This window comes from Daphnia carinata, chromosome 3 (assembly GCF_022539665.2).
Source record: "Daphnia carinata strain CSIRO-1 chromosome 3, CSIRO_AGI_Dcar_HiC_V3, whole genome shotgun sequence".
Taxonomy (NCBI): Eukaryota; Metazoa; Arthropoda; class Branchiopoda; order Diplostraca; family Daphniidae; genus Daphnia; species Daphnia carinata.
The window spans coordinates 6,661,958-6,686,199 of NC_081333.1; the positions used below are offsets into that span (position 1 = coordinate 6,661,958).

The 24,242-nt window shown below is 42.1% G+C and overlaps 2 protein-coding genes, 1 long non-coding RNA gene and 1 pseudogene across 5 annotated transcripts in view; 2 read left to right on the forward strand and 2 right to left on the reverse strand.

The window, feature by feature from the left end:
- The window catches only part of LOC130685375 (uncharacterized), a 28,882-nt gene extending 15,109 nt beyond the window's left edge, over positions 1-13,773 (forward strand). For both annotated transcript variants that reach the window (XM_059494744.1, XM_059494745.1), the window contains exons 3-12: positions 5,293-5,552; positions 9,019-9,189; positions 9,366-9,488; positions 9,767-10,086; positions 10,193-10,337; positions 10,497-12,123; positions 12,194-12,393; positions 12,513-12,683; positions 12,766-12,870; positions 12,962-13,773. In XM_059494744.1, the coding sequence (XP_059350727.1) occupies positions 5,293-5,552; positions 9,019-9,189; positions 9,366-9,488; positions 9,767-10,086; positions 10,193-10,337; positions 10,497-12,123; positions 12,194-12,393; positions 12,513-12,683; positions 12,766-12,870; positions 12,962-13,303 (3,464 nt within the window). In that variant the 3' untranslated portion in view covers positions 13,304-13,773. The remainder of the gene's footprint in view (positions 1-5,292; positions 5,553-9,018; positions 9,190-9,365; positions 9,489-9,766; positions 10,087-10,192; positions 10,338-10,496; positions 12,124-12,193; positions 12,394-12,512; positions 12,684-12,765; positions 12,871-12,961) is intronic.
- Positions 462-24,057, reverse strand: LOC130685347 (probable tubulin polyglutamylase ttll-15). Of its 2 annotated transcripts, XM_057508641.2 has the most exons (13): positions 23,865-24,057; positions 23,553-23,747; positions 23,363-23,454; positions 23,212-23,275; positions 22,801-22,920; positions 22,457-22,595; positions 22,300-22,390; positions 22,028-22,191; positions 21,786-21,961; positions 21,601-21,725; positions 21,313-21,529; positions 21,099-21,236; positions 462-472 (listed from the first exon to the last, which is right to left on the reverse strand). In XM_057508641.2, the coding sequence occupies exons 1-12, from the start codon at positions 23,871-23,873 to the stop codon at positions 21,126-21,128; spliced, it is 1,503 nt and encodes a 500-aa protein (XP_057364624.1). In that variant the 5' UTR covers positions 23,874-24,057; the 3' UTR covers positions 462-472; positions 21,099-21,125. The 2 variants fall into 2 exon arrangements, with proteins under 2 accessions (XP_057364624.1, XP_057364625.1); XM_057508642.2 differs by lacking the exon at positions 462-472 and having other exon boundaries at positions 21,094-21,236.
- On the reverse strand, positions 13,910-18,019 carry LOC130685346 (uncharacterized; annotated as a pseudogene).
- LOC130685374 (uncharacterized) lies at positions 20,040-21,098 on the forward strand. The gene is made up of 3 exons (XR_008999579.2): positions 20,040-20,233; positions 20,302-20,522; positions 20,584-21,098. It is a non-coding gene; the product is annotated as an uncharacterized LOC130685374 (long non-coding RNA).
- Positions 24,058-24,242: the final 185 nt, after the last annotated feature.

Consider the following 24,242-nt stretch of genomic DNA (forward strand, 5'->3'; position numbering starts at 1 on the left):
AAAAAAAAACGAAAACAAAAGAAAAACTGAGAAGAAGACGAAGATGAATTCGTTGTGAAAAATAAGGATTAAAAAACAACAACAACAACAACAAAAGAAATGCGCTTGCTAATATACAGTATGTCCATACAATGTGGGATAACATAATAACAAGGTGGTAACAAAAAAAAAAGTTTAAGCCAATGGTGACAGTCATAAGAAAAAGAAAACGGAGTCGTGATGATGTCTTTGAGCAGAATCGTGGCACGACGTAGAGGGCAATTGAAGAAATCAGCAAAGAATCCCAGTGATTATCATAACGTTTGTCTACGCGGCGCAGCTGCTACGTACCCCCACTGCGCGCGCAATTGTGCACTTTTCCAACGCCGACCATCAGGTGGTAATGAAACCCCACGATGGACGGACAAAGACAATGAAGAGGAAAGAAGGGGAAAAGAAAAAAAGAAAAGAGAGAGAAGGTAAGCGAACATGAGTTTGAGTGCTGCGAACAATCAAGAAGGCGGAGCAAAAGTCGTCGTTAGAAGATTGCGCCTCGAGTTATCTTTGGGAGACGGTAATGCGACAGAGACTTAGCGCTCTAAACTCTTTTGCTTTTAGGCGGGACCGATAAACCGAAACCGGCTAAAGTTGACTGGATTCAAAGTCACACCGAAAAACAAAACATACCGGAGAGTGTTTCACTGGAATTTGTTGATTGCTCTTCATTTTGCCTTTAGCGATTTTTCACACGACATCTGTCATTGCTTGGCACTCCGTACACAAGTGAGCGCAGAAAGAAGAGGCCAATCAACTTGCGCAGCGTGAAGGATTGTATAGAGAGGATCATAGGTCATTTCACCGCTCGCTACAGCAACAGCCGGCATGTCGAGTCGACAAATACAAACTCCCTTGAAAAAACAAAAACAAAAAAAAGATGAAAAAAAAGTAAAAACTCGATAAAGGAAGTTTTATTTCGAGATTTCGCACGATGAGTGCGTTGTGTATGAAATCGTAGCGTGTAGCCAAAAATGTACCGACTTTTCAGTTCTTTCACAGTCGGCTATCCAGGCTTTGGTACTTACGTATTTTGCTTGGTTTTTTTTTTTTTTCTTTTTTTTCGAAAGAGGGAAACAAAAACGTTGCGTCCTTTGGAACGGTTCCGCGTAGCAGATGATAATAGTAGTAATCATCAAGATGACGGTGATGAATATAATGACAAAGACCCGAAAAACGATCATAGGTTTTTGTCTGTCACAGTTCCGCTCGTGTAAAGCTATGCTAAACTTTGACACAGGTCTAAAGGTCTCTTTTTTATTTCTTAACTTATGGGGAATGGCTTAGGATTGCCTACTTTGAGGCTGTCAAAACTGTCAAGCGAGAGAAGCTGGATCTATACTGACGCTGTTCTACACATTTCCGTATAATAACTCTTCCTTAGTCCCGCTTGCCTTTTCGAAGACAACGTCCCAGCTCGTCTAGTTGGCCTCATTTCCTTAAGAATCAGAGACACAATCTACAAGGTTTTTTTTTTCTTTTCCGGAACGATCTCCGTTCGTCCTTTGAAATTTCCATTTTCTTGTTATTTTTACCTTCGGTTAGGGTTTTGTTTCATCATGTCGTCTTTCTTTTTTTTTTTTTTTTTATTTCACCGTTTCCCTTAAAAGAGTTTCTATACTTCCTAAAGACTGTCAGTATAGGTGGACTGGCAGTCCGGTATCAAAAACCGAGTGGACATAACGCCTTTGCTCTTAAAACGGCTCGCTTTGGTTCACCCTGGATGCAGTCGTTTCTATCTCTCTCTCTCTCTCTCTCTCTCTCTCTCTCTCTTCCATTCCCTGCCTGAATTTTTTTTTCGCCTTCTCTTGTCATTGTACCGTCGCGATGTCTTGATAAAATAAGAAAAAAAAAAAAAAAAAAAACGACACGAAAGAAAAACCCCGACCAATTATGGGATCTTTCAAGATCTTCTCCTAGAGATTCTTAGTTTTTTTTTTCCCCTTCTATCTCTCTCTACTATTCTTTCTATTTACAAACACACACGTATCCTCTTTGGAATGGACATACAGCCTTTATATATGTGTCACTCTCTCTCAGACACTGCTCGTGGTCGGAATAAAAACAGCCGTAAATATCCCGGGTTTAAAGGTGCGCTAGACGAGGGCGTTCATATGTCCAGCTTTTTTCTATTTTTTTTTCTTTAGCCGTTTCGGGCGGGCGTATTATTATTATTATTATTATTTTTTTCTTTCCGTCGCGGTTTTTGCCACCACCGATGCCGCTGCCGCCATCTTTCACGCAGAACTCACCTGTAAAAAGAAACAAAGAGCCCCCTTTTCAACCTATCGATAAGCTGAATGTATTTTCGACAATAGCGGCCTACCGCACCTACACCTACATCTACATCCTCATTTCTCCTTTATATAAAATCACGCCCTTGTCGGTGTTGCTTGGCCCCGCCACCCTCCACCCGCACAGTCACGAGCGCAGGCGAAATACAAGATGAAAACGGGAAAAGAATGAGAGAAAAAAACAAAAAAACACAACATATATATAAATGAAATCAGGTATTTGTAGAAAATCTTTAAAAGATAAGTGGAGAAAAACAGAAAACACACAGAGACTTATGTACATTGAAAAAAGGAAAACAAGAAAAGAAAAAAAAAAAAATAATTCCAGAAAAACAAAAGCGCATTGTGGAAAGAAGACACTTGTTTGGCGAACAAAAAAGAAAAACATCACGTGATATTCTCTCCATGATTTCTCTACCCCAACAGCTTAGGCGAGCCACTATCGATGTATACTCGTACATTACATTTTTGATAAGCAGTGCGTGCGCATGAGCACTGCGTTCTATAAAGTGGGCCCCCAATTGCGATTTTGATGATTTAGAAGAGAAATTGAACGTTTCTCATTCTCGCGCTCACCGAAGGTTCACCAGAGTGCGCTTCGATCTTCGCCAGTTCGTCCCGTGTTTAGCCTGCCCAACCCTCCTCTGTTCGGTGGTTCATTGTGTTTGAACCTGAGGTACAACAAGCGCTGGCGGGAACCTGGAAGGCACCAGTCGAGTCCCGTTTGTGAACGGAGACGGGTCTATGTTTTCTATGTCCTTTCCCTCTTTCTTTTGTATCTTCATCAACCCGTGGAGTTTGCGTGTGTCGTATATATCCCGTCCTCGTGTACGTTGCACGCGTTTGTCGCAAAAGTTCTAGTGTCTAACATTCGTGTGCGTCGTGTGATATTTTTTTTTTTTTTTGAAAATCTCGTAGCGGTCCGTTTTCCGTTGTGGTTTTTGCAACGCATTCGGAAAGAATGCCGTCCATTATTCGGATGGGATTTCGTTTTTAGCTTTGACCAAATGTGGGTGCCATCTGCCTGACGCAATGCCTTTGTCTCTCCGGTTGCCCAGCTGACCGCTATTGGCAACCAAACATTCGTGACGCGACTCGAGAGAAAGAGGCAAGAGGACAAATAAAAAAAAAAAAAAAAAAAAAAATCAAAGGCAAACGGCTGGAGAGAGTGACTAACCCCGGCGGCCTCTATGTCACACGCTTTGCTGCTATCGGTTCAATCTATTAAACATCAACAACAAAACCAGCAACATCATTTCTACTACAAACAAACAACGACATAAAAGTTTCCCGTTTCTTCTATCGAGAAAAAAAAAAAAAATGTCGGCAGCCGGCCAGTAGGCTATAAAATAAATTTAGTAAAAAGAAAAAAAAAAAAAAAAAGGGGGGAACTAAAAACCCGTAAAGTCTCACAGCTAAGGAGGACGCATAAAACGGACACGATCATCTCGGGATTTGTTACTCGCAAGACGTTGCATTTCTGTTCTGTTTTTTGTGCCGTGCAATCGTCGTCAAATTCCGTTTGTGACCTCACAATAACGTTGGCATCTTTTGTCGATCAACGCCGAGTTACAGCTGCGAACAATTGGCTGTCGGCATTCAAAAAAAAAAAAAAAAAAAAGAAAAAAAGAAGTGAAGTCTTGCGATTACTCCGCCATTCTACATCATACACTCGATAAGGATATTTACGTAGAAGTCCGTTGCATCAAGAGTTTTTTGGGGGAGGCCTTTCATCATGCGCGCTGTAACGGTCTTGAAGGGGTCGCCTAGTCCTCTCCCCCCAGCTCTCCCTTCTCCACTCTTTGTGTGTTAGTGACCCACTACCAAGCGCATCTGCTTATACGAAAAAAAAAAGAAGAATGAAAGAATAAAAAAAAAAAAAAAAAAAAAAAAAATAAAAGAATCGGCTGTACAGTTGCTGCCGTTTTTGCGCGTTCTCCATTTAGCGGAAATCTAGGTGCGGAATTATTCGTTCAAGTGCTAGTTGTGGGTCTATCGTGTGCTTGTGAACATTTTGAAAAAAAAAAAAATAAATAAAAAAAAATAAGAATAAAGAAGACAAAAAGTACGTGGGCGTACGTTTATTTCTTTATTTTCTTTGCGCAAACTCGCCACTTGCGCCGTCACCAATCCGCACCCCCAAAAGTCCCGCGCCAATGGGAATTCGGGAAAACTGCGGTGGAAATGCCCGTCGTCATGGCCACCACCGTCAGACGGATCAAACACGAAATGAAAATTCGACGCTCCCTGTCAATGACTCCCAGTAAGTAACGAGATGTGAACTGAGCCCCAACCGGCCATTTAGATTTCATTAAATAGACAACGAGAAAGAAAAAAAAAAAAAAGAAATTTAGAAAAGAAAAAGAAACTTAAATTCTGCGTGTTATCCTCGCATCACGCTGAAAATAAAAGAACATGGCAGAACAGGAAGATGCCTGTAACCGGTTGATTGCGCACGCACATCTGAAACAGGTCGGAGGCTTAGTGTGCCGTTGCGTGTTCGTTGACACTTTGGCTCGGCCATATTGACGAGTTTGTTACTATTGATATGTATATACCTTACGTTTACCTTACCTAACCGAAACCCGGACTCTCTTGAGAACTGACACTCAGCAATACAGAAGCCCATCTCTTTCTGACATCCTCCTCCTCCTCCTCCTCCTCCTATTCCTCTGAACTCCATGGGAGAAGGATAATTAGGGTCAGTGAGTTGGGAGAGCTAAACGATTCGGTTGACTGACGTCAAAAGAAATGATTTTCAGGAAAATGATAATAACAATATTTTCACTTTTATTAGTGTTAACTGGTTAAATAAATTCCCCCCCCCCCCTTTTGTTTGTTCTTGGCCGTGCGTTTGTATTGCGTTGCGTCACTTCGTTCTTTCTTCTTCTTCTTTTTTTTTTTTTTTCCTTTTTTAAATTTTATTTATCCTGTGACTATATTGAACATATTTTGATTGTTGTAGAAGCGGATAGCCAGTCGGGACCGTACAAAGCCGTTCCAGCGCCGAAGCCGCTAGCCAATCCGCCTCCGTATCGTCAACCGCCGCCGCCAGCCAATTCATCATCGCCCGTGCTGGCCGCCGCACGGCCTCATTTGCATCACAACGATCCGTCCGTTGTTGCTTCTGCCGCTGCCACAGCCGCCGCCAGCACCGCAAGTTCGTCCGAGTCGAATCCAAAGAGCGCCAGTCACGGTCTCTTGGCGCACTCCTCTAAGTTTCCGGTACGTTTAGTCTCTTGTGCTAACAGCAAAACTCACCAGCGATAGATCGATTATCGACTCCATCATATCTAAGACGATTCGTGATATTGAATGAACAAACAGACAAGGACAAAAAAAAAAAAAAAAAAAAAAAAAAAAGATTTGTTTGGAATAAAAAGGAGGTTTTCTTTCCTGTGCTGTGCATGCGTAGACTTTCTAACCTCTCTATCTACTTGAATATCACCTGGCTCCCTGCTTCAAATATTCTTCTAGATGCTCAATCTTCCCTTTCTTCAATCTTGATGGCCAATTTGAAACGTTCATAGCGATAGCGACCTATTTCGTATGCAGCAGTGCGTTATACTGTATGCATAGCGCCGCGTATAATATATACGGCGTATATCTATATTTTAAACAACCTACGTGTCCTTTTTCCCCACATTATACAAACATACTGAGCAATCACCTTAGCAGCATCAACAAAAACGAGGAAAGACACAGGGCTTATATATTCATTATGCTTGTATTTATCTTCCTCTTTTTACGTTATCGTGGGCTTGTTTTTATGTGCGTGCGTGCGTACGCGTGTGTGTGTGTGTTGAACGCGAGTAATTCCATCATCTTCCTCCTTGCCTTTCCTCCCCCTACCGCCGTCCCCCCCCCCCCCTCTTTCAACGAATTCGGTCTGGCTCGTAATTGCGCGTTTCCACAGCGAAGCAAGACTTCAGAAAAGTGACGTTTTTTGTTCGTTCTTACATATTACGACGTGTTCTCCATCCTTTTCTGACATTTGGAACGTCTATCCACGCGATTGCCAAGAGATAGCGCCCTCTCTGTTGATCAATCTCGTCCGTCTGCGGTACGCGCTAGAATAATAAAAAACAAAAAAAGAAAAGCCACAAAAGAGGCAAATGTTCAATTTCAAATGAAAATGTTAAAGCTTGGGAACAAGCCTCAGGTGTAATTCCCACATGGAAACAGTCCAAACAGTATATTGTTTTTGGTTTAGTTTTTTTTTTTTTGGGGGGGGGGGGGGGGGGGGGGTGGTTGCTGGATTCAGCGTGGAACTAAACAACAAAACCGAAGCAAAACAGAGCACACACACATCAAAAAGGAAAGAAAAAAAAAGTACGGTAGAACTCGGAATAAGGTAAAAGTCGTACAAGACTTTGCTTTAAGAGAGCGTGTCATCGTCATGTTTTATGATAATGCTAGCAAAAGAGAAGGGAAACAGACAGGCGGCACGCGGTAACGAATCACAAATGTTTTGACACTTGATTGTCCCCACGGTTCGAATATTTTTCATTTTTTATTTTTGTTTTTCCGTTGTTTTTTTTTTTTTTTTTTTTTCCTTCTCTTGTTTTGTTTACCTTCCGTGACCGGTGCCGCCGCCTTTTTCAGTTTGTGCATGGCATTCCGCGTGCCCTCTCACCGTAATCAAAGGAGAATGAATAGACATTGCCAAGCCGGCCAACGAAACAAAAACGAATTGCGAGACAGCCGACTCGACATACAACTCAACGAGAACAACAATACAGATGGGCTGTGCCTCAAGACAGGCCAAACAAGTCAGCAGGAAGTCGAATGTTGCGAGAGAAAAAAAAAAAAAAAAAAAAAAAAAAAAAAGACGGACAAAAAAAAAAAAAAAAAAAAAAAAAAGAGATAGAAAGAAAAAAGAGGAATCCTTGATAATTTATAGATTTTTTAAATATAGTATATACGCATATACTAAAGATACGTACGTTATTCATCTATTTTTTCATTCATTTAATGTGGTTCGTTGCTCGCAACGAGAACACGAGATTTATCCGTACACATATATTACTTTCCGAGTATCCCGGGCTGTCCGTCTCCAGATTACATGACGCGCTATTTTGTTTTCCATGACGCCAACAGCATGGAGCCCGTGAGCCAGCTGGATAGCTGATGAATGAAAGCCGCTCTATCCATCAACAGAAAAAAAAAAAAAGAGAAAAGAAAAAAAGAAAAGAAACCTTATCGAATCACTTTTCGAGAAATATATATCTTGATTGCGCCCGTTGTTGCAGCCACGCGCGCACTTGGCATCTTCTACGTCTTAAGTTAGGATGCGGGCCCTCAATCGACGCTTTACTTTCCAGGAAATAGACGATTGCCGGGGTGCGGAGTAAGTGGTCCATCGTTCTAGATAACTCGAGATCAAGGCGAAGATGTCGGTGTTCTCTTCCATCGGTCACGCTTTTGTTTACGCTCTGCAAATGTATTCCACAAAACGTGATGGACTGATCTGATGCTACAACAACAACAGAAATAGAATAGACAAACAAAAAAAAAAAAAGAAAAAAAAAGAAAAGAAATTATGCTTAGGGAATATGTAGCTACGTGCAGTACATCCGATTTTTTTTTTTTTTTTCGGTAGGGACGTGGCAATGAACGTGTGAGGGCCAGCGAAGCGCAAAAAAAGGTGTGCCAGCCTCCTGGCGGATCTAGGTTTCATTATCCGCCGTGATTCCTTGCAACTTTTTTTTTTTGTTTTCTTGTTACGAGTTTACGTGTGGGTCATTTGGTATATCATTCGATTACTCTTAAAATAGAGCCGTGTGAGCTACCTCAAATGTGTGTAACTGGAACGAGCCTACAGCGAAACGAGTAACTATTCTTAATTCCCAGGGTCTTGGATGCGACATTGCCATCTTCTAAAGGCACATCATTTCAAAGCGACCGCCTTAAACTGTTGATGGCAGGTTTCACTGCTAGAAGAAAAAAAAAAAAAAGACGCACAATAGACCATGGTCATTTTACGGTCCACAATGCGTTGACTGCACATCGTGACCCGTCCCTTCGCAGTGCATGTCTATTATATGAATAATCCGTAACCGCCGCCGGATGGGTGACGCAACCTCCGGCTAAAATGAAAACAGGACTTCACTCTACGAAAGGAGGATGCGCCAATATCATGTTAGAACGCAAACAAAACTTTAAAGAAAGAAAAGAAGAGGAAAAACTAGGGGAAAGACGTTAGCCTTGGTGATAACTTACATGAAGTTTTGTTTTGTTTTGTCTCGCTGTAAAAGGGAACCGCTTTTTGTTTTACGTACGAATACGTGAGTCTGCGTTGGCGTGTTGAGCCATTTTGTTTTCTTGGTCGCCTTGCCTGTTGCCCTTCTAACTGCGACATTTTGCAAAGTGAAACAGCAAGAAATACCAGTCACCATATGGTATGCGCTTTGTTGGTGTAAAATCTTACTTTTGGAAAGACCGGTCACCATTATAGGAATTTAAGACATTAACCAGTCATTATCTCTCGTATAGATCTCGCATTTCCAAAACTCTTACTTTTATTGAATTTTCCTGTTTTTTTTTTTTGTTTTTTTTGTTTTTTTTGTTGTTTCTATCACAAAAGACTCTATAAAAGTCAAATACCATGTTGGAAAGATAAAAATAATACCAGTGCTTTTTACACGTCTGGTTGATTTATTTTTTTTCTTTTGCTTTTTTTTTTGTGCAGATTGAACGCGAACTGGTAGTCACTACTGGAGATAAGATTGCCGAGGTAGGACGCATTGAACGCATCGGACTCGAGTCTAAAACGTCGTCTGAGAACAAAAGTCCAGATACAGAATCCTCCAACATGCAAACTATTGTGACGCAATCAGCCTGGAACGAGGAAAGACGCACGGTCAGTTGTTATTTTTTTTTTTTTTTTTTTTTTTTTTTTTGTTACTTAGCTTTAATTTTCGTAGTTAGATTTTTCAGTATTGCATTTCATTATGGCTATCAGTAGCCCGGCGATTAATATATTTTAAAAAGTGAGCCGGTTTTGACTGACTGTTTGAAATGATTTCATGACTACAGGTCACGCAGGGACGGCACGGTGAAGTTATAGCTGGAGCACCCCACCACGCCGGCCATCATTACCCGGATGGGTTCGATCATGTCTCTGGCTCCGAGGAATTGCATCGACCCGCTTCCTATATGGTATGCGTCATTTTTCACGGTCATTCTAACTCGTGTTCTGTTTCAACCTGCGTTGCATGCATTAGCGCTAAAGGAATTGAAGGAAACCTTTGGCTAATTTGGACAGTCGATGGCGCTGTTAACGATTTAATTCATAAGTATTAGTTGAAAGCAGGTAGCTACGTGTGGAAACACAGCCATTAAAAGCTAGCCATTGACTGTTAAAAGAAAGAGTTGTCGGTTATTTAAACCCAAATCCTAAACACCACCCCTTTCTCTATGCTGGTCATTCATTATAGCCGATGCATATCCATTATACGGGATGGCGCCAGGAGAACAACTATGTTCCCATGAATTTTGACGGTCGCGTCCAACAGCAGCAACAGCAACAGCAGCCGCAACAACAGCAGCACATGCACCAGCACCAGCCGCAGCAACCGTTCGGTCTGACCGGCAATAATGGCAGCGTCAGCTTGGGTGATCATTCTCTCAGCTTTGACTCGCAGCACACGGGGCCAGCAAGCCTACGCGACCCTTTCGCTCCCACCTCTCATTCCAATTCCTCCCACATGACTCAGTACGAAATTCAAGTGGACAGTGAGCGAGCTGATAGGCCCAGGTAAATAGCAGTCGCATTATACTCTTTGTAAACAAAATTCAGCCAGTTTTGCCAACTTGCATTCATCAATCATTTTCTCTCTTACGTTTGGATTTGCTTGCAACAGCAATGTCACAGTAGCGCCATGGAATAATCAAGGCAGCGATACGTCGACATTCGACCGCCTTCGTGACACCTGCAACAAAATGTTCTTAAGGGATGGTCCCCTTCGTGGATCCTCTCAATTTGCTCTATCGCCTACGTTGCCTCGGGTAAAGTCCCACCATTCATTTCCGTTTCTCATCTCATCAAGCATTTCTCTTGCTTTCTTTTTATTTCTCGTTCATCTTATACATATTTTCTTTCCTGTGAAAGAAAAAAAAAAAATCTAAATCCTCAAGCTAATCAACCTGAATATTCACCTCCTGTAGGCAATGGAACGACTGACCATCGATCAGAGAAACGGTGTGGAGCCTAGCACCATGGCCAACCCTAATAACGAGTCGTCGATCGCTCACTCACACGTCCCATCGGACAAGACACAGAAAGAAGAAGTGGACACTACAGCCGGCAACAATAAGAACGGATCCATGCGCAAGAAACTAACCGGCAAAACCTATCACCATATCAAAGACATGTTCACCACCAAGTTCAACAAATCGTCAAAGAGTAAACTGAACGGAACAGAGAATAATGCGGGTGCGGGACAGGATAATGCAAACAGCTCGGCTGCCAATACGGCCGCCGCCGTGGCGGCCGCTGCAGCCGCGGCCGAAGCCATTGTTACCGAACACGGAATGGGGACGCAGCAGAACGGCACTTCTGGTCACCTTGGTAGGCAGCCTGACCCAGTCCACTCAATCAATCAGCGCATCAAAAGTCAACTGGTTGGCCAAAGTAACAGCAATCACACCGTCAACAATAACAACGCACAACAAGTGTGGGGAAGTTACGGCCGCCAATCGGCCAGAATGGAAGCATCCATCAATGAAAGCGATGCCAGCGCATTGGCTAAACTAACGCTGAGTCCCACTCCTAATGGTACCGAATCTCTCGCGCCGACTCAAAGTCCTTACAGCTTACGACATAAGCCATCCGTCACGTTCCGCATGGATTTGAATAACGAGTGTCAGTACAGTGGTGGAGACAATTCATCTTCTTCGGCGGCTGCTTCGGCTGTTGCCGGCACGACTGAACCGGCGTCTCGGTACCAATCGAGGAGTGGTCAGGGCCAGGTGGTTCTTTACGACGACACAATGCATTTCCCGCAGCATCAACAGCCTACGAAAGAAGGACCGTCGAAAAATTCGTACGCTGACCATGACTCCTCACTATCCAGCATTGCATCAGCCGGCCAAGGCATGAAGAATCGCTCAGTGTTCGGCTACAGCGACTATGACGTTCCACAGAAATCCGTTTCGCTCAGTTCCCCCATGATGAATGAAGGCGGTTCATCGAGTGGCCATCAGTCGGCCGGTAGCTCTTCAGACTTGGACAAGCGAAGTGGGCAATCGGTGAGCACCACAGATTCGGGCCTGGGTGTTTTAACCGATCCTTCGGGTCAGCGCAGCCGCGTCAGCTGCCAACAAAATTACCAGCTGGATACGAGCACGGAAGCAGAGATGTTCGGTGGACGGACAGGCCAGCTGAATCATTCTTCATCAGACTGGGCTGACGCAGCCGATCGCGAAGTGAACAACGTAATGGAGATGAGAAGCTACCAGTCAAAGAACTCACAGCAAGGGCTCCAATCGGCTACACCACCTCTACCTCCCCTGTCGCCCGATGCTTCTCCAAAGCCGACACCCAAATTGCAGCAAAAGTTCAATAACAGTAAGCCCGATTTACTCGAACCCACCAATGGCCACAGTCCGATGGTGCAGCGCGTCAAACCTACAACACCGGCAAAACCTACGGCCAATTCTCACCGTGTAAGCGCAGGCATCGAAAGCCAAACAAAGCTGGGACATCATGCAAAACGACGTGGTGATGAAAGCAAGAGTTCCTTGGCATCGAAATCGTTTTCCTCCGCTAAACTTAGGAGTTCCAAATCCACTGGTTAGTTTTCTTTTTCAGCTGTTGCAGTTCGTCTTGGTTTGTAGTATAATGTCTACTAATTTGAATGAAGGCGCATTACATCCTCTAACGGCTCTACAAGAAGCTCTCGATCTCGGAGACATCACGTCCACCACAACAGGCCTCGACTTAGACGCCGATTCTGACTCGAGCTCGTCGCACAGCGACGATGATCTGAGTACAACGATGGACATGAACGATTCCAGGACGATCCGTCGTCAGTTGGAAGGACTGGAATCCATGTATTCAGAGGTGGGCGCTTTGACATTTCAATTTCCTTTGGTGCATATCTCGTGGAAAGTGCACACATTCGGAAACAAAATTTTATCTTTTCCAATTTCATTGACAATTTTGATAATGGTCTTGTTTAGGTTTTGAAAGCCTTGCACAAAAAATCGTCTCGATCAGGACCGTCAGACTACAAGCTGTCCAAGCGAAGAATGTATGGTAGCGTTTCTTCCTTGCCCAGCTCCGTCTGCAGCCGACCCGTTTATCGAGATCGCCGGAGGAACGAAGAGCGCCGCCGTCCAAAAGAGTCCAAGGTACCGAGCCTCTCCGTCACAAATGATAAAGTCATTCTTCAATATATTAACATTGCTTTACATTTATTTTGAACGCCATCAGTCTTCAAACAAAAGGTTTCAACGTTTGGAATCACACGTAGTGACACTGGCTCGAAGTGTGGCCCATCTCTCGTCAGAAATGCGAACCCAACACATAATGATCCAGGTGAGCCTCACATTTCACGAATATCTGAGTCTGCGTGTGTTACATAACAAGAACTACGAATTGAATCATTTGGTTATTGTCGCTTATTTAGGAAATGGAGACCATTCGAAGTGAAATTGCCCAACTGCGAGCTCATCCCCTAAGGATGGGTTCTGGAAATCCGTACAATACTGGCGCTAGTTTTAAATTGCCCAGAGGTTATCGTGTAGATCGCGACACTTGCTGGCAAGGTGCCGTCCCTGCCCTGACTGATCCTTCACGGGTTAAGAAGCTAACCAGCTTCTTTGGCGACGAGCCACCACTCTTGAGGATATTCCTCAAGAAACTTGGCTACGAGGTAATCCTTAAAATTACTTTTCAAAATCAAATTTGCTTGCAATACTTATCAGGTGTAGTAATCTCACTCGAATTATTTGATGATTATTGCTATTAATTTTTATATTTTTAGAAATATGCGCCACTCTTTGACCAAGAGAAAATTGGAATGATTGAGTTGCCCTACCTGACTGAGGAACGATTGCACAAAATGGGCATTCCTATGGGTCCCCGAATTCGTATTTTGCAGGAAGCCCAACTCTCAATCCGCACAGACAGCATGAATGATTACGGAATGGTTTAATATGCAGATAGATATCAACTCCTTTATTTTTCACTATTATTTTGGATTTCGTGACGAAAAAAAACACACACACACACAATAAAAAAAAATTAAACAAAAAAAAAATAAATAAAAACAAACAAACAAAACAAATATACCATGTAATCTTCCGCTCTTGAATTGCGATTCTCCGTTGACTTTCTCCATTGGTCGTATTGGTCTCTATAAAAATCTCTAACTGCGTTTTTTTATACACTTCTCACATGCTTCTCAAATATCGAATACATTTTATATTAAAGTTGCCACTGAACTGGTTCTTGCTGTATATTCGTCCAATTTACTTTATACATGGAACTGTTTTACTTTTCTGTTGCGTTTAACTTGATCCGAATTAAACGTACAGCAAGTCGCAAACGTCGAAAGATTATGCTACAGAAAGAATCGAAATTTATTCAGTGTATTGCCCTTTGCAAGCACAAGCCTATTTTCAAAAAACATTTTTTCTAACTAGAAAGAAGTCTGGCAAAAGTTATGCAAATCAAAATAAAGAGGTTCAGACAAGAAGAATGAAGCTTTGCGGTTAAATCTCACTACTGATGAAATGATACTGATGTCCCTGGAGTAACCAAATGTTAATTGAACCATTTTTACCTAAGAGGGCATCACCGAGGAATTCGAGTATTTGATAGCAATCGGTCAATCTGTTGAGATAGTACGAGGCGTGGCTGAAGGCCTGTAACAGGTAGGAGCGGTCGTTAAACTTATAGCAGATCTTTTCTTCAAACGAATCAAATCCAGCTAACACGTGATCAAGCATAACACGAACATGTAATGGCTGATCAACCAAAGGTGAGACAGGTGAGACAGAGTCCAGTAGCCATACGAACCTTCTTCAAGGACAGGGAGCACCGTCAATCGAAGCTAGGATATGAAAAGCGGAGCCCCTCTTGGACCACAAGCTCTGAGGTAGGCTCCAATGAGCGCCTCTACACAATCGGCATACTTTTATCTAGTATGCTATGTTGCGTAAGTGGGTCATAAGGAACGAAGCGAGGAAAATCTTGGGCATGGTACATATTTTCTTCGACTACCATGTCCTCGATTGACGGAATTTTGGCACCAAAACGCAACATGATCTGCTTCTATTTCTCTTGAACCAAGGCTTCCACTTGTTGCTTGGCATATGCTCCATTCCCTAGAGTGTCATTTAACGAAATCAATTTCTTTTTCACGAGTAACAAAGTGGTAGCAGAGTCAAATGAATTGTTAAAAATACCTGAAGATCCACGCATATTCCAATAATTTCAATGGGATTGTGGATGAAATCAGTGCTTCTGCCAAGGCATCTGGGATTACGTAGCCAAGTGGCAACCAATTTTCGTGCGGATTGAATTTCGTTGGTGCCATGCATCTACCGAAAAGTTTTTTCTTGCCCAGTTGATAAATGGGAGATTGTAAACCTGGCGCGAGTGCAGACGATTGAGTTTCTCCTCATGAATAGTACTATATTTGCAGTACAAAAATAAGCAGTGATGGGGTGCTTTAAGAACGAATCGCCAATCGTTTCAGGTCGTTCTAAATTAATGCCATCATTGGCACTAGACATTGTAAATGCCTGTAGGATCACGCTCCGAGCCGGCCCCGGATGGCTGTCTAAACCTTGTTGTTCGTCAAAACTGAAGGAGAAATCTAAACCAGGAACTGACATTTCTACCGTTGCTAATACAGATTCTTCTTTTTGGAGTCGATGGACTATGTTGGGGAATTGAGTGGATGGATCAGAAGATGGATCACATTCGTCATGAATTTCATTTGTACACTGTGCCAGCAACAGGCAGGTAATAAGCTCTAGAATATGTGGGCTCTCCGATGCCAGTTGTCGATTTGTTTTGCCTGTTGTTGTACCAGAGATTTCGTGGGAGCTTTTCACATTTCCGAAATTTCTGCCAGACTGTCTGGATGGTCCATTACTCGACGATGTAAAGGCGATACAATAGGGATCTCTTTGTCCACTGCCACGATGGATTCATCAACAATCACTGCTTTGTGTAATTGAGCAAATTTTCACATCAACGTTTCATCGGTTTTTCATGGTAAGCAAATCTGCGACCTGTTCATAAGGCTCTTCGGCGCCCATCTGACCTTCTTCTAATTCTTCCTCCTCTGAAGTTTTATATTTTTTTGCTTTTTGGTAATTGGGTTCTTCCATCGCTTTTGACGGCATGGAAAGACCTGATACAGTTTGCCGCATAGGAGACTTTATCAGTAGTTGTAATGAGCAAACATACGCTACAGCCGAGCGTATTTCTCTGCTGCATCACTTCTCTGAAATAGTTCGGACCGTTTGTCCCATACAGATGGGTCAACGTAGTCTCGTTTACTGTTCGTATTTCCAAATAGGAATAAGGCGCGTGAATCAATCACTGGGCAACTTTGCGCAATATCTACAAATATTTATCTTTCCGAAAATTGCAGTCGTTTTAATTTTAAACCCATTTGCGTTATACCTGTTAATGATGGCGATGGCGTTTTATGAAGGCGCATAAGGTTTTGAAGCGTCACCAGAAGTGTACGGATTCCCAATATTATTGGGCATATCTTCACTGTGATTGACGAACTCGGCCAAAGAGTTGTGATAGCCATTTTTACTTAGCAGAATTTGTTCAGTGGCATGGAAATGAGAGAAATTCACCAGAAATCAACTATGGGCTCCTTCTCGACCATCTGAATATAATGATTTTTTAGAGTGCGCTCGAGCCTTTGAACGAACAGACGCCCAGTAAATTTGTGGCAAATCGTACCGGATAACCAGATGGCACGCTGGAACCTCAATACTATCCTCTAGGATGCTCGTGGCTACGAGAATATTGCAATCCCGACTACGAAAAGGATTCATAACGTCTTCTTGCTTCCGATTTTCGCTTCCTCTTTTCCTTAACGGTCATGCCTTCAACCCGATCAACGGTATACAGAGGGTTAGATGCGCTAACTGATGGTCGCAGCGACTTACATCACAGACAACAATAAATTAAGATATTTAATCCAACAAGGATAATGTAACATCATCTTTTGATTACCTTTAAAAGATCATAGAGTAGTTTGGGTGTGCTGCGCCTCTCAGTGAAAATCGTTCCACATAGCTGATAAGCGTCTTCTCGAATTCGGTGATGACGTGCAGCAAAATCAGGACACCTACACCGACTTTTGTGATCCGACTGAGTTGTTGGTCGACGCACAAATGACGGGCCATTCTCAGGTAACTCTACGGACTGTAATGTTTCCATGGGCAAGTTTGGAACTTGATCAGCGCGATCGTCAGTATGAACTAATATGGTGGAATCGGTTAGCTCTGACGGGCCGTTGTTTCCGGGCAATTTTGAAGTTATTGGCGGTCGATAAATACGGAGTATGTCCAAACGGCAAAGAACTTTAGGGTGCCTAAACTTTTCTATACGTTCATATTCGGAGTATCGCTAAAATTCTTCTTCGCACGATGACCTACAAAACGGAATATAAAGAATGAAAAATACTTTGATATCAGTACCATTAGAAAGCCAACCGCATTTCAGGTAAAACTCTGAAGACCAAGCACAAAGGAATATCGTGTCTTTCATAAACTGCTTTGGTTTTCAATTGTTATTAAATGAATTAGGTAAACCAGAGCATCACGGTCTGCTCCCCAAGAACCTAAGATAACGAAAATAGTTCTGGGTTGCTACTGAGATAGGGGTACAGTCTTTCGATAAAGAATTGGCTTGCATATGTTATTCACACCTGATGCAGTTCGTCCTAGGATTCTGGATGTAGACTATTGGCTGACTTTTCATATAAAGCCAATATTTTTTTTTCAAAGCTCCGTCATTCATAACATTATGGCAGTCATCCAATATCAAAAATTAAGCTTGGCTTGTTCAATTCAAGGAAGTTTTTCTGGATAGCTCAAAGGAAAACCACATAATCATAACAAGCACTTGGCTTTCTCCTAACTCATCTTTCCCTCTAGAAAAAGAACAACAGATGTTGTATCAAATATTTTCAAAATACTCATGTACTTAGACATACCTCTGGCAACTCCATGGTATTACACCTTTTTTCTCATAAAAAATTCCCACCATGAAAGGAGTTGTGATGATGTAAGTAGGCAGATTGCTGAAGTGCCAATTTAACTGCTGGCATAAGGTATACTGAGGAAAAACCTCTCGAGTTGTTGTGGTGAACTGATTAAATAGATCATCAGATAGATACCTTAGAATACTGAGAATAATAGAAAAACATACCTGCAAACTTCAAAAGCTTTTGCACCAATTAACATTACAGCAACAAACATTTCCTCCAAATCTGCTTTTAAACATGCAATGGTGATTTTGGATTTAGCAGATTCGAAATGTTCCACCTACAAAATTATGGAAGACAATTATAAATTTTAGAAAAATTGACAGGCAACTATGATTGAACTGTGGTTTAACAGAAGAAAAACTATTTTTTAAGGATAGAAAAATCGAAAACCTCAGCATCTCTTGGTGTAAAAGTGTCACCTATTGATAAATCCATCGTTAATGGTAACATTCCTGTGTGTCATGAGGTGAAATAACAAAAGCTTTCAACTAACGTAGTGTGGGAGAGAAGCGAACCACTACGTTAAAAAGCTTTTGTTTACGTCTTTCGGCATGGGCTCTTGCGTTATATAGACAAGAAGGGTTGGCGCTATTTAAACGAAAATTTCTTTGCACCTCTTCGGCCTTTAAAGACGAGGCTTGGGCCCATGTCGATCGGGTGGCTTTTGGGCCGATCAAATGTCGCTTTGGGTTTTGGGGTGCCGTTTTTTCTGTTTAAAGGCATTTAGGTCGGCTTGCGGGTCTCACCTAGTACTAAAAGAAAAAGAAAACAATAGCAGACGAATATCTAGTTCACAATACCCTTGGAAAGTGCCACCTGGTGGCCGAAAATACGGAACTTCCCAAACATTATCGTAACATGACGACTGCGTTTCCGCTATTAGGAGGACCGAAGGCTACGATACCCCGATCTCGTGCCGTGGCGGCGATATCCGAAGACAGCAAACTAGAAAAAGCGCGATTCCTGCCGTCTTAACGGGAAGTATTAGCCGTATTTTTTTAAGTAGACTAAATTCCAATGAGCCATTTTTAAAAAACTTTTTTTTCTTTTTCCCAAGGTATGGGCCTAGGCCGCAGCATTAATGCTGCGGCAATGAGGCTAGTCTCGAGGCGAACCTGTGCGCTTCAGGTGAGACTGGCTGCAGCATGCCCAACCCAGGTTTTGGGGCTAAATCAGTGGCTAAGCGTAAGAGGACGGAGGATAGCTCAGCAACTCTCCCTGCCCAGAAACGACTCCAGGATGGAAATTCCGAAAATTTGATGCGCCAAATACCATCTCTCGAAAGGCCTAATACCTGAAAGGCTAAGCGCAAGCGGGAAGAAGATGCTCCAGCAACTCTTCCTGACGGGAAACGTTCAAGGTTATTAAATTCCCCTTTGATTACCCTTAATTAGTAGAAGCGTGTATTTCCAAAATTCTGTGCATGTCTGTGTGAATGAGTGTGTGAAAATGTGTAAACCTTTGGTATATATAATCTAGTCAAAATTGCTTGTTGTGCATGTGTGTATGTATGTGCGTGTAAGTGAGAATGAATGTCGTTTGTATGTGTCACACTTTGGTTGGAGTTCTAAAATGCACTGCTTTAAACACGTTAGCAAAATTGTCTTGTGTTTCCATGCTGTAGGGCGGGGAAGGGGCATTATGAAGGCAGTACTTTAGGAAAACAAAAAAAACGAATTGCTAGTCTGTTCCACTAACATCAGTCCGACAAACAAATGCAAAACTAAAGCGGTCTTTAAAACAAGTGGAAAACCATCTTCATAAAATATTCACTGAGATAAACCTTTAGCACACATGAAAACTGTATATTTGTTTTTCAAGCATTATGGGCTTTTAATCTTGATTGTAAGGTTTGACATTATCACTAATAGTTGGTCGGAGGGATTGACTGCTATAACAACTCGCAATCGATAATATAGCCAAACAATGTTACTCAGTTTTATCAGAGTTTTCAAATAGGTCAGTTTAGTTTGGCTAGCCAGTTCGTATGTTACAGCGCCTTGTGCTTCTCAGGTTGGTATTCCTTTCAAAGTCTATGTGAAGTTGTATATGACGGCTAATGAAGAAAGCGCTAGTTCAAGTAGCGCATCAGAAAAGAGTTTTCAAACCGGCAGCGACGATGAGGCCGGCCAGACGGGAAAATTCCGTGACTGTTGTTCGGTTGAAACAGGGCCATGGCGAAGACAATTCGCGGTCTTGCTGGAATAAGCAAAAACAGGAAATTTTTCGCAAAAAAACAGTGTACATGCGGGTCCCAATATTGAAATGGCTTCCCAAATAGTGTGCACAAGATTTTGTAGCGGACCTTGTGGCCGGAATCACCGTCGGAGTAACAGTAATTCTACAAGGATTAGCATACGCTACCGTGCTGGACTCCCTCCTGAGGCATTCATTCATCGAAGTACAGTTGTTGATCAATGCTAAATCTTTATTTATTTAGTTTTCATTTGTATGGTCTGTACGCATCTTATGTGGGATGCTTCCTTTCTCTCCTATTCGGCAGTACGCCTGTGGTCACTATGGGGACAACGGCCCTTATGTCACTCGTCACTTACGATTCCGTGGCTGCACTGATGGGACCTGAAGCAGCTATCCTTCTCGCATTCCTCACCGGTTGCATTGTTCTTCTCTTCGGCCTGCTCAGTTTCGGTAAGGATCGGTATGTGTAATTGAAAGCTGTTTAGAATTAATAACGAAAAGTTGTTAACTATTTGCAGGTTTCTTGATTGACTTTATCGCAGCTGAAGTCGTGGACGGATTCACGATCATTGCCGCCTTCGCGATAGCTGCAACACAAATTGAAGCCCTTTTCGGCCTCACATTTGATGACGAAGGGTTCCTCAATACGTGCACAGCGGTATTTGAACACATTGAGGAAACTAAAAAATAGGATGCTGTTTTGGGTTTTGCCTCCATCGCTATTTTGCTTCTACTTTGGGTATAAGCGTTGCGGAAGATACTTCAACCTCTTGACTCACATCTTTTTTTCCGTAAGATAGGTTCTTGATCAAGTCAAATTGAGTGAAGAAGGGGAAAGAAGGCGATGGCAAAATTGGGTCAACACGACATGTTGGCTGATTTCGGTCTCGCTCAACGCTATCGTCATCATGGCCGCTTCCATTTTGGCTTACGCCCTGAGCTAACTCTTGATCGCGATCCCGATCAAAAAATTGGTCGCCGATCCCATCATTTGAGATCCCGGAATCAGGAAGTGATGTGAATCTGAATTGAAACCCAAACGATTACTGCGTTTATGAAAAACTGATAATCTAACAAAATGCATCTTGACTACAACGATAAAATTCACGAAAATATCCCCGACGGATGCAGGACTCATGCCATAAGACTGAAAGCATTCTTTTACTTGGAATTTACATAATTTTAGCACAATTCTGTGTGTGAAAATGTCTATCTCAGCTCATCCAGAGTTATAACTGTATGCTCATAATGCTACCAGTGCGTGATGCTGTGTGGTAATACAACGAAACTCGGGGAAATCGACCTTACAATAGAGTGTGGAATTTGTATTGAACTAAATGTGCTAGCACCAAGAACTTTCCAAAAGGCATTTGCCGTGAAACCATTGATGCATCAATTGATTGATCTCGGTTAGACCTTCTACATTCACACCGTGTTCAATTTCTTCTGGCAGCTAGGAAGTAATAGATAATTAAATGTTAATATTCAATCCGCATTTAGCATAACTTTCTATGTGTAGCGCTAATTACCAGTGATGGCGGAACAATTCGGCGGCACAGGTGTCGACGCGTATGCTCCCTGAAAGCCTCAATCAAAACGGATTTTAACGAATCAGTTAAACAAGGCTTGCAAAGTTTACATTCCAGTCTGGAACAATCAGCACAACGGGCAGCCAAGCATCGCTCTGGAAACACGGCCAAATCTTTATGAGCTACTTCAGGCTGTGACAGCAGCTCATCGTAATGTCTGTATGTCGTGACAAGTTTGAAAAAATAAAATAAAAAACAGCAAAACCAATTTTACGAGGACCACTGTACCCGACTGAAGTTTTGCCTCCTGAAGGAATAATACCGATTAGTTTCAATACATTGAAGATAACTTGCTCGTAGAGCAGCCTGTTGGGCGGGAAGTGCTGCGAAGATAAATTTGGAGACATGTTTGCCTACAACACATTCTGCCTTAGCAAATCACTCGCTTAGAAATGAAGGTCTAGAATTCTTACCTCCATTATAAAAACATTAAGATCTTCGTCGACAACGAAATCCACCCTCATCATTTCAAAGAAGTTGCGTGAGGAGGCAAATTTCGCCGAAGCCGATACCAACGATAACTCTCGTCTCAACAGCATGCTCCGAAGTGCCTCATCAATTTGATGCCAAATGATTTTGGGGTCTTTGCCTTTATAAAAACAAAAAGATCAGCCACTGCACATTATTTTAAAAAGAAATCATAACCTATGCGTACCTGTGCTATGAAGGTAGGCATTAAAGGATTCCTTCATTCCAAATCCTAAGTTCGCATAATAGGGTTTTAACGAAGAAATGTTCCATATTGGTAAGTAGTCGTCTCCAATCACGTACTTATCCACCTTACTTTCATCAAAGGGATGATATTTTTCAGGGCAAAATCTGTCGTGGAATGCATCGCAAATAAGTTGTTGTTATAAGTTTAAATTCAGGCTAAACATACTGTGGTATGTTTCCTGAGCGAAGATGGAGGTTTGGGAATTAATTTACCGGAATAGAATATCACCGTTATACGAGTAAACTCTAAGCGGCTCAATGGACGAAATGATGATGTAAACGCCAATGTCGAATTTATGGCCATCTGTTGATTATCCGATGATTAGAATTTATTCAGTTAATTGTATTCGGTTGGTTTCTAGGAAAGTACCTATCAGGAGTGGTTTGCGGACGTACTCCTGAACGAACGTTCCTGGCGTTTTCAAATCAAGCTTAGCCAGTGGCTGAATTTTGATACCTCGATGATTGTTGCTTTTTTGGACAAATAAACTTTCCGGTTTTTTTTTCGCCTAGATCAGTTAAAACACGATTATTGATGTATTCCATTTTAATAGCATCCTTCTATCATCGTTGGCACTATATGCACAGTAAGTCTATATATCTTTTGAATTCCCAAGCAAGAAGGTTTGGACATTTTGTTTATCAATCAGAACGTAGGTTATTACGTATATAAGTGTGATAGAAAAAATTCGTCAGCAATGACGAGATACCCACGTAAGAAATTAGTTCCGCTTTCTGTTCGGGGATCTTGAAAGCCACCGGAACGTGCGGCAAGCCCGACGTAGCCAAATTAACTTTGTTTGTGATAAATCCCGAGCCAGGAAAATGGTTGACCTAGGTACACAATAAAACATTTTAGCAGTTGTCAGAAGTAACGAACATATAAAATATAGATATAGAATGGCTACGAATTCGTCTCACATTGCGACCGCCATTCTAGTCTATAAAATTTAAATTTCGTTGCTTGAGCGTAGTCTAACTAAAAACCATATTTCAAATAAATTCAATAAGCAAGTAAAGAAGATTACGCTTATACAGTAACCAAATAGTGTAAACATCAAAGAACGTTTGAAAGTTTACTATCATGTTTTCTTCTAAGACATAAACTTATATTTTTGTTTTCACCTTTTGATGCTGCTGGAGATTCATTAGGTGATCCTTCAAGACCCTAAATGGGTACTCATAAGACCTGTAAAAAGAGATGCCAAAGGCTAATTAGTGAGGGGAAAAGCTTATTGTATTATGCATTATGGGGAATATGCATTTCCTGCCTTACCATAAAACATCCCAGTTAGATGAAATGCTCCCGCGAATATAACCGGCTCTTTCCAGTAAGGTAAAAACATGTTCCAGGTATCCTGATTCCAACTATTGACATTTAAAAAACATTTTGTAGATGACATTTCTACATTTTCATTGCACTGCAAGCGCCTGTACAACCAAAATACCAATATTTTATGGAGTACCTTCCTTCCAAATGCGGCGTAGACTAGAGGTCGGGAGTCGTTTTGCAATAGCACTACGTCGGGGCAATCTCGTTTTGAATCCAAAGAGACGACGTTCCACATATTGAAGATGAAAAACAATAGCCCTAGGATACACGTCAACAGGACTGCCGTTTTCTTTCTCATGATGGAGAAAGCCCACAGCATAAGACGGCTCTTATTGAATAATGAGCCATTTTTGTGCAATTAATATCAGGAACTGCATTACGTAATCGCAAAGTGCGTTATCCTTCAAGCAGAGTATTTCACTAGAATTCACCCAAGCTAGCTTACCAAAAACATGTTGATCAATTCGGGAAAAAATTTATAGTTGAGTGACAAAGTTCTCCCAACATGGTATCTATGAAAATTCTTTGACAGAAACACGAAGAAAACACCTAAAAGACGTATGGAAAACACGAAGAAACAAACGAAGTATACCGGCACTACGCAAATCCGTCTTGAAAAGACTACACGGAGTAGTAGACTGGTGTTGGCAGCAGAAAAAGAAAGCCCGTGGCAGTCAGGTATTTCAGATGCCCAGGGGCTTTTCTATCCCCCCGCCCCCCGTCCCCCAAAGGTAGGTTACTTCCTTCTGGTATTGTGAGCTTCCTTCTAGTATCTGATTGTGGCCACACTGGCATCGAAGCCGTGACAAATAGACATTCATAT

What these genes read in the sequence shown, in the direction of transcription:
- LOC130685347 (XM_057508641.2), bottom strand. An exon ending in TGCCTACCTTCATAGCACAG is followed by an intron (nt 21,962 to 22,027) that starts GTACGCATAGGT and finishes GTTTTTATAAAG; the next exon opens with GCAAAGACCCCAAAATCATT. An exon ending in TTAATGTTTTTATAATGGAG is followed by an intron (nt 21,726 to 21,785) that starts GTAAGAATTCTA and finishes AATGTGTTGTAG; the next exon opens with GCAAACATGTCTCCAAATTT.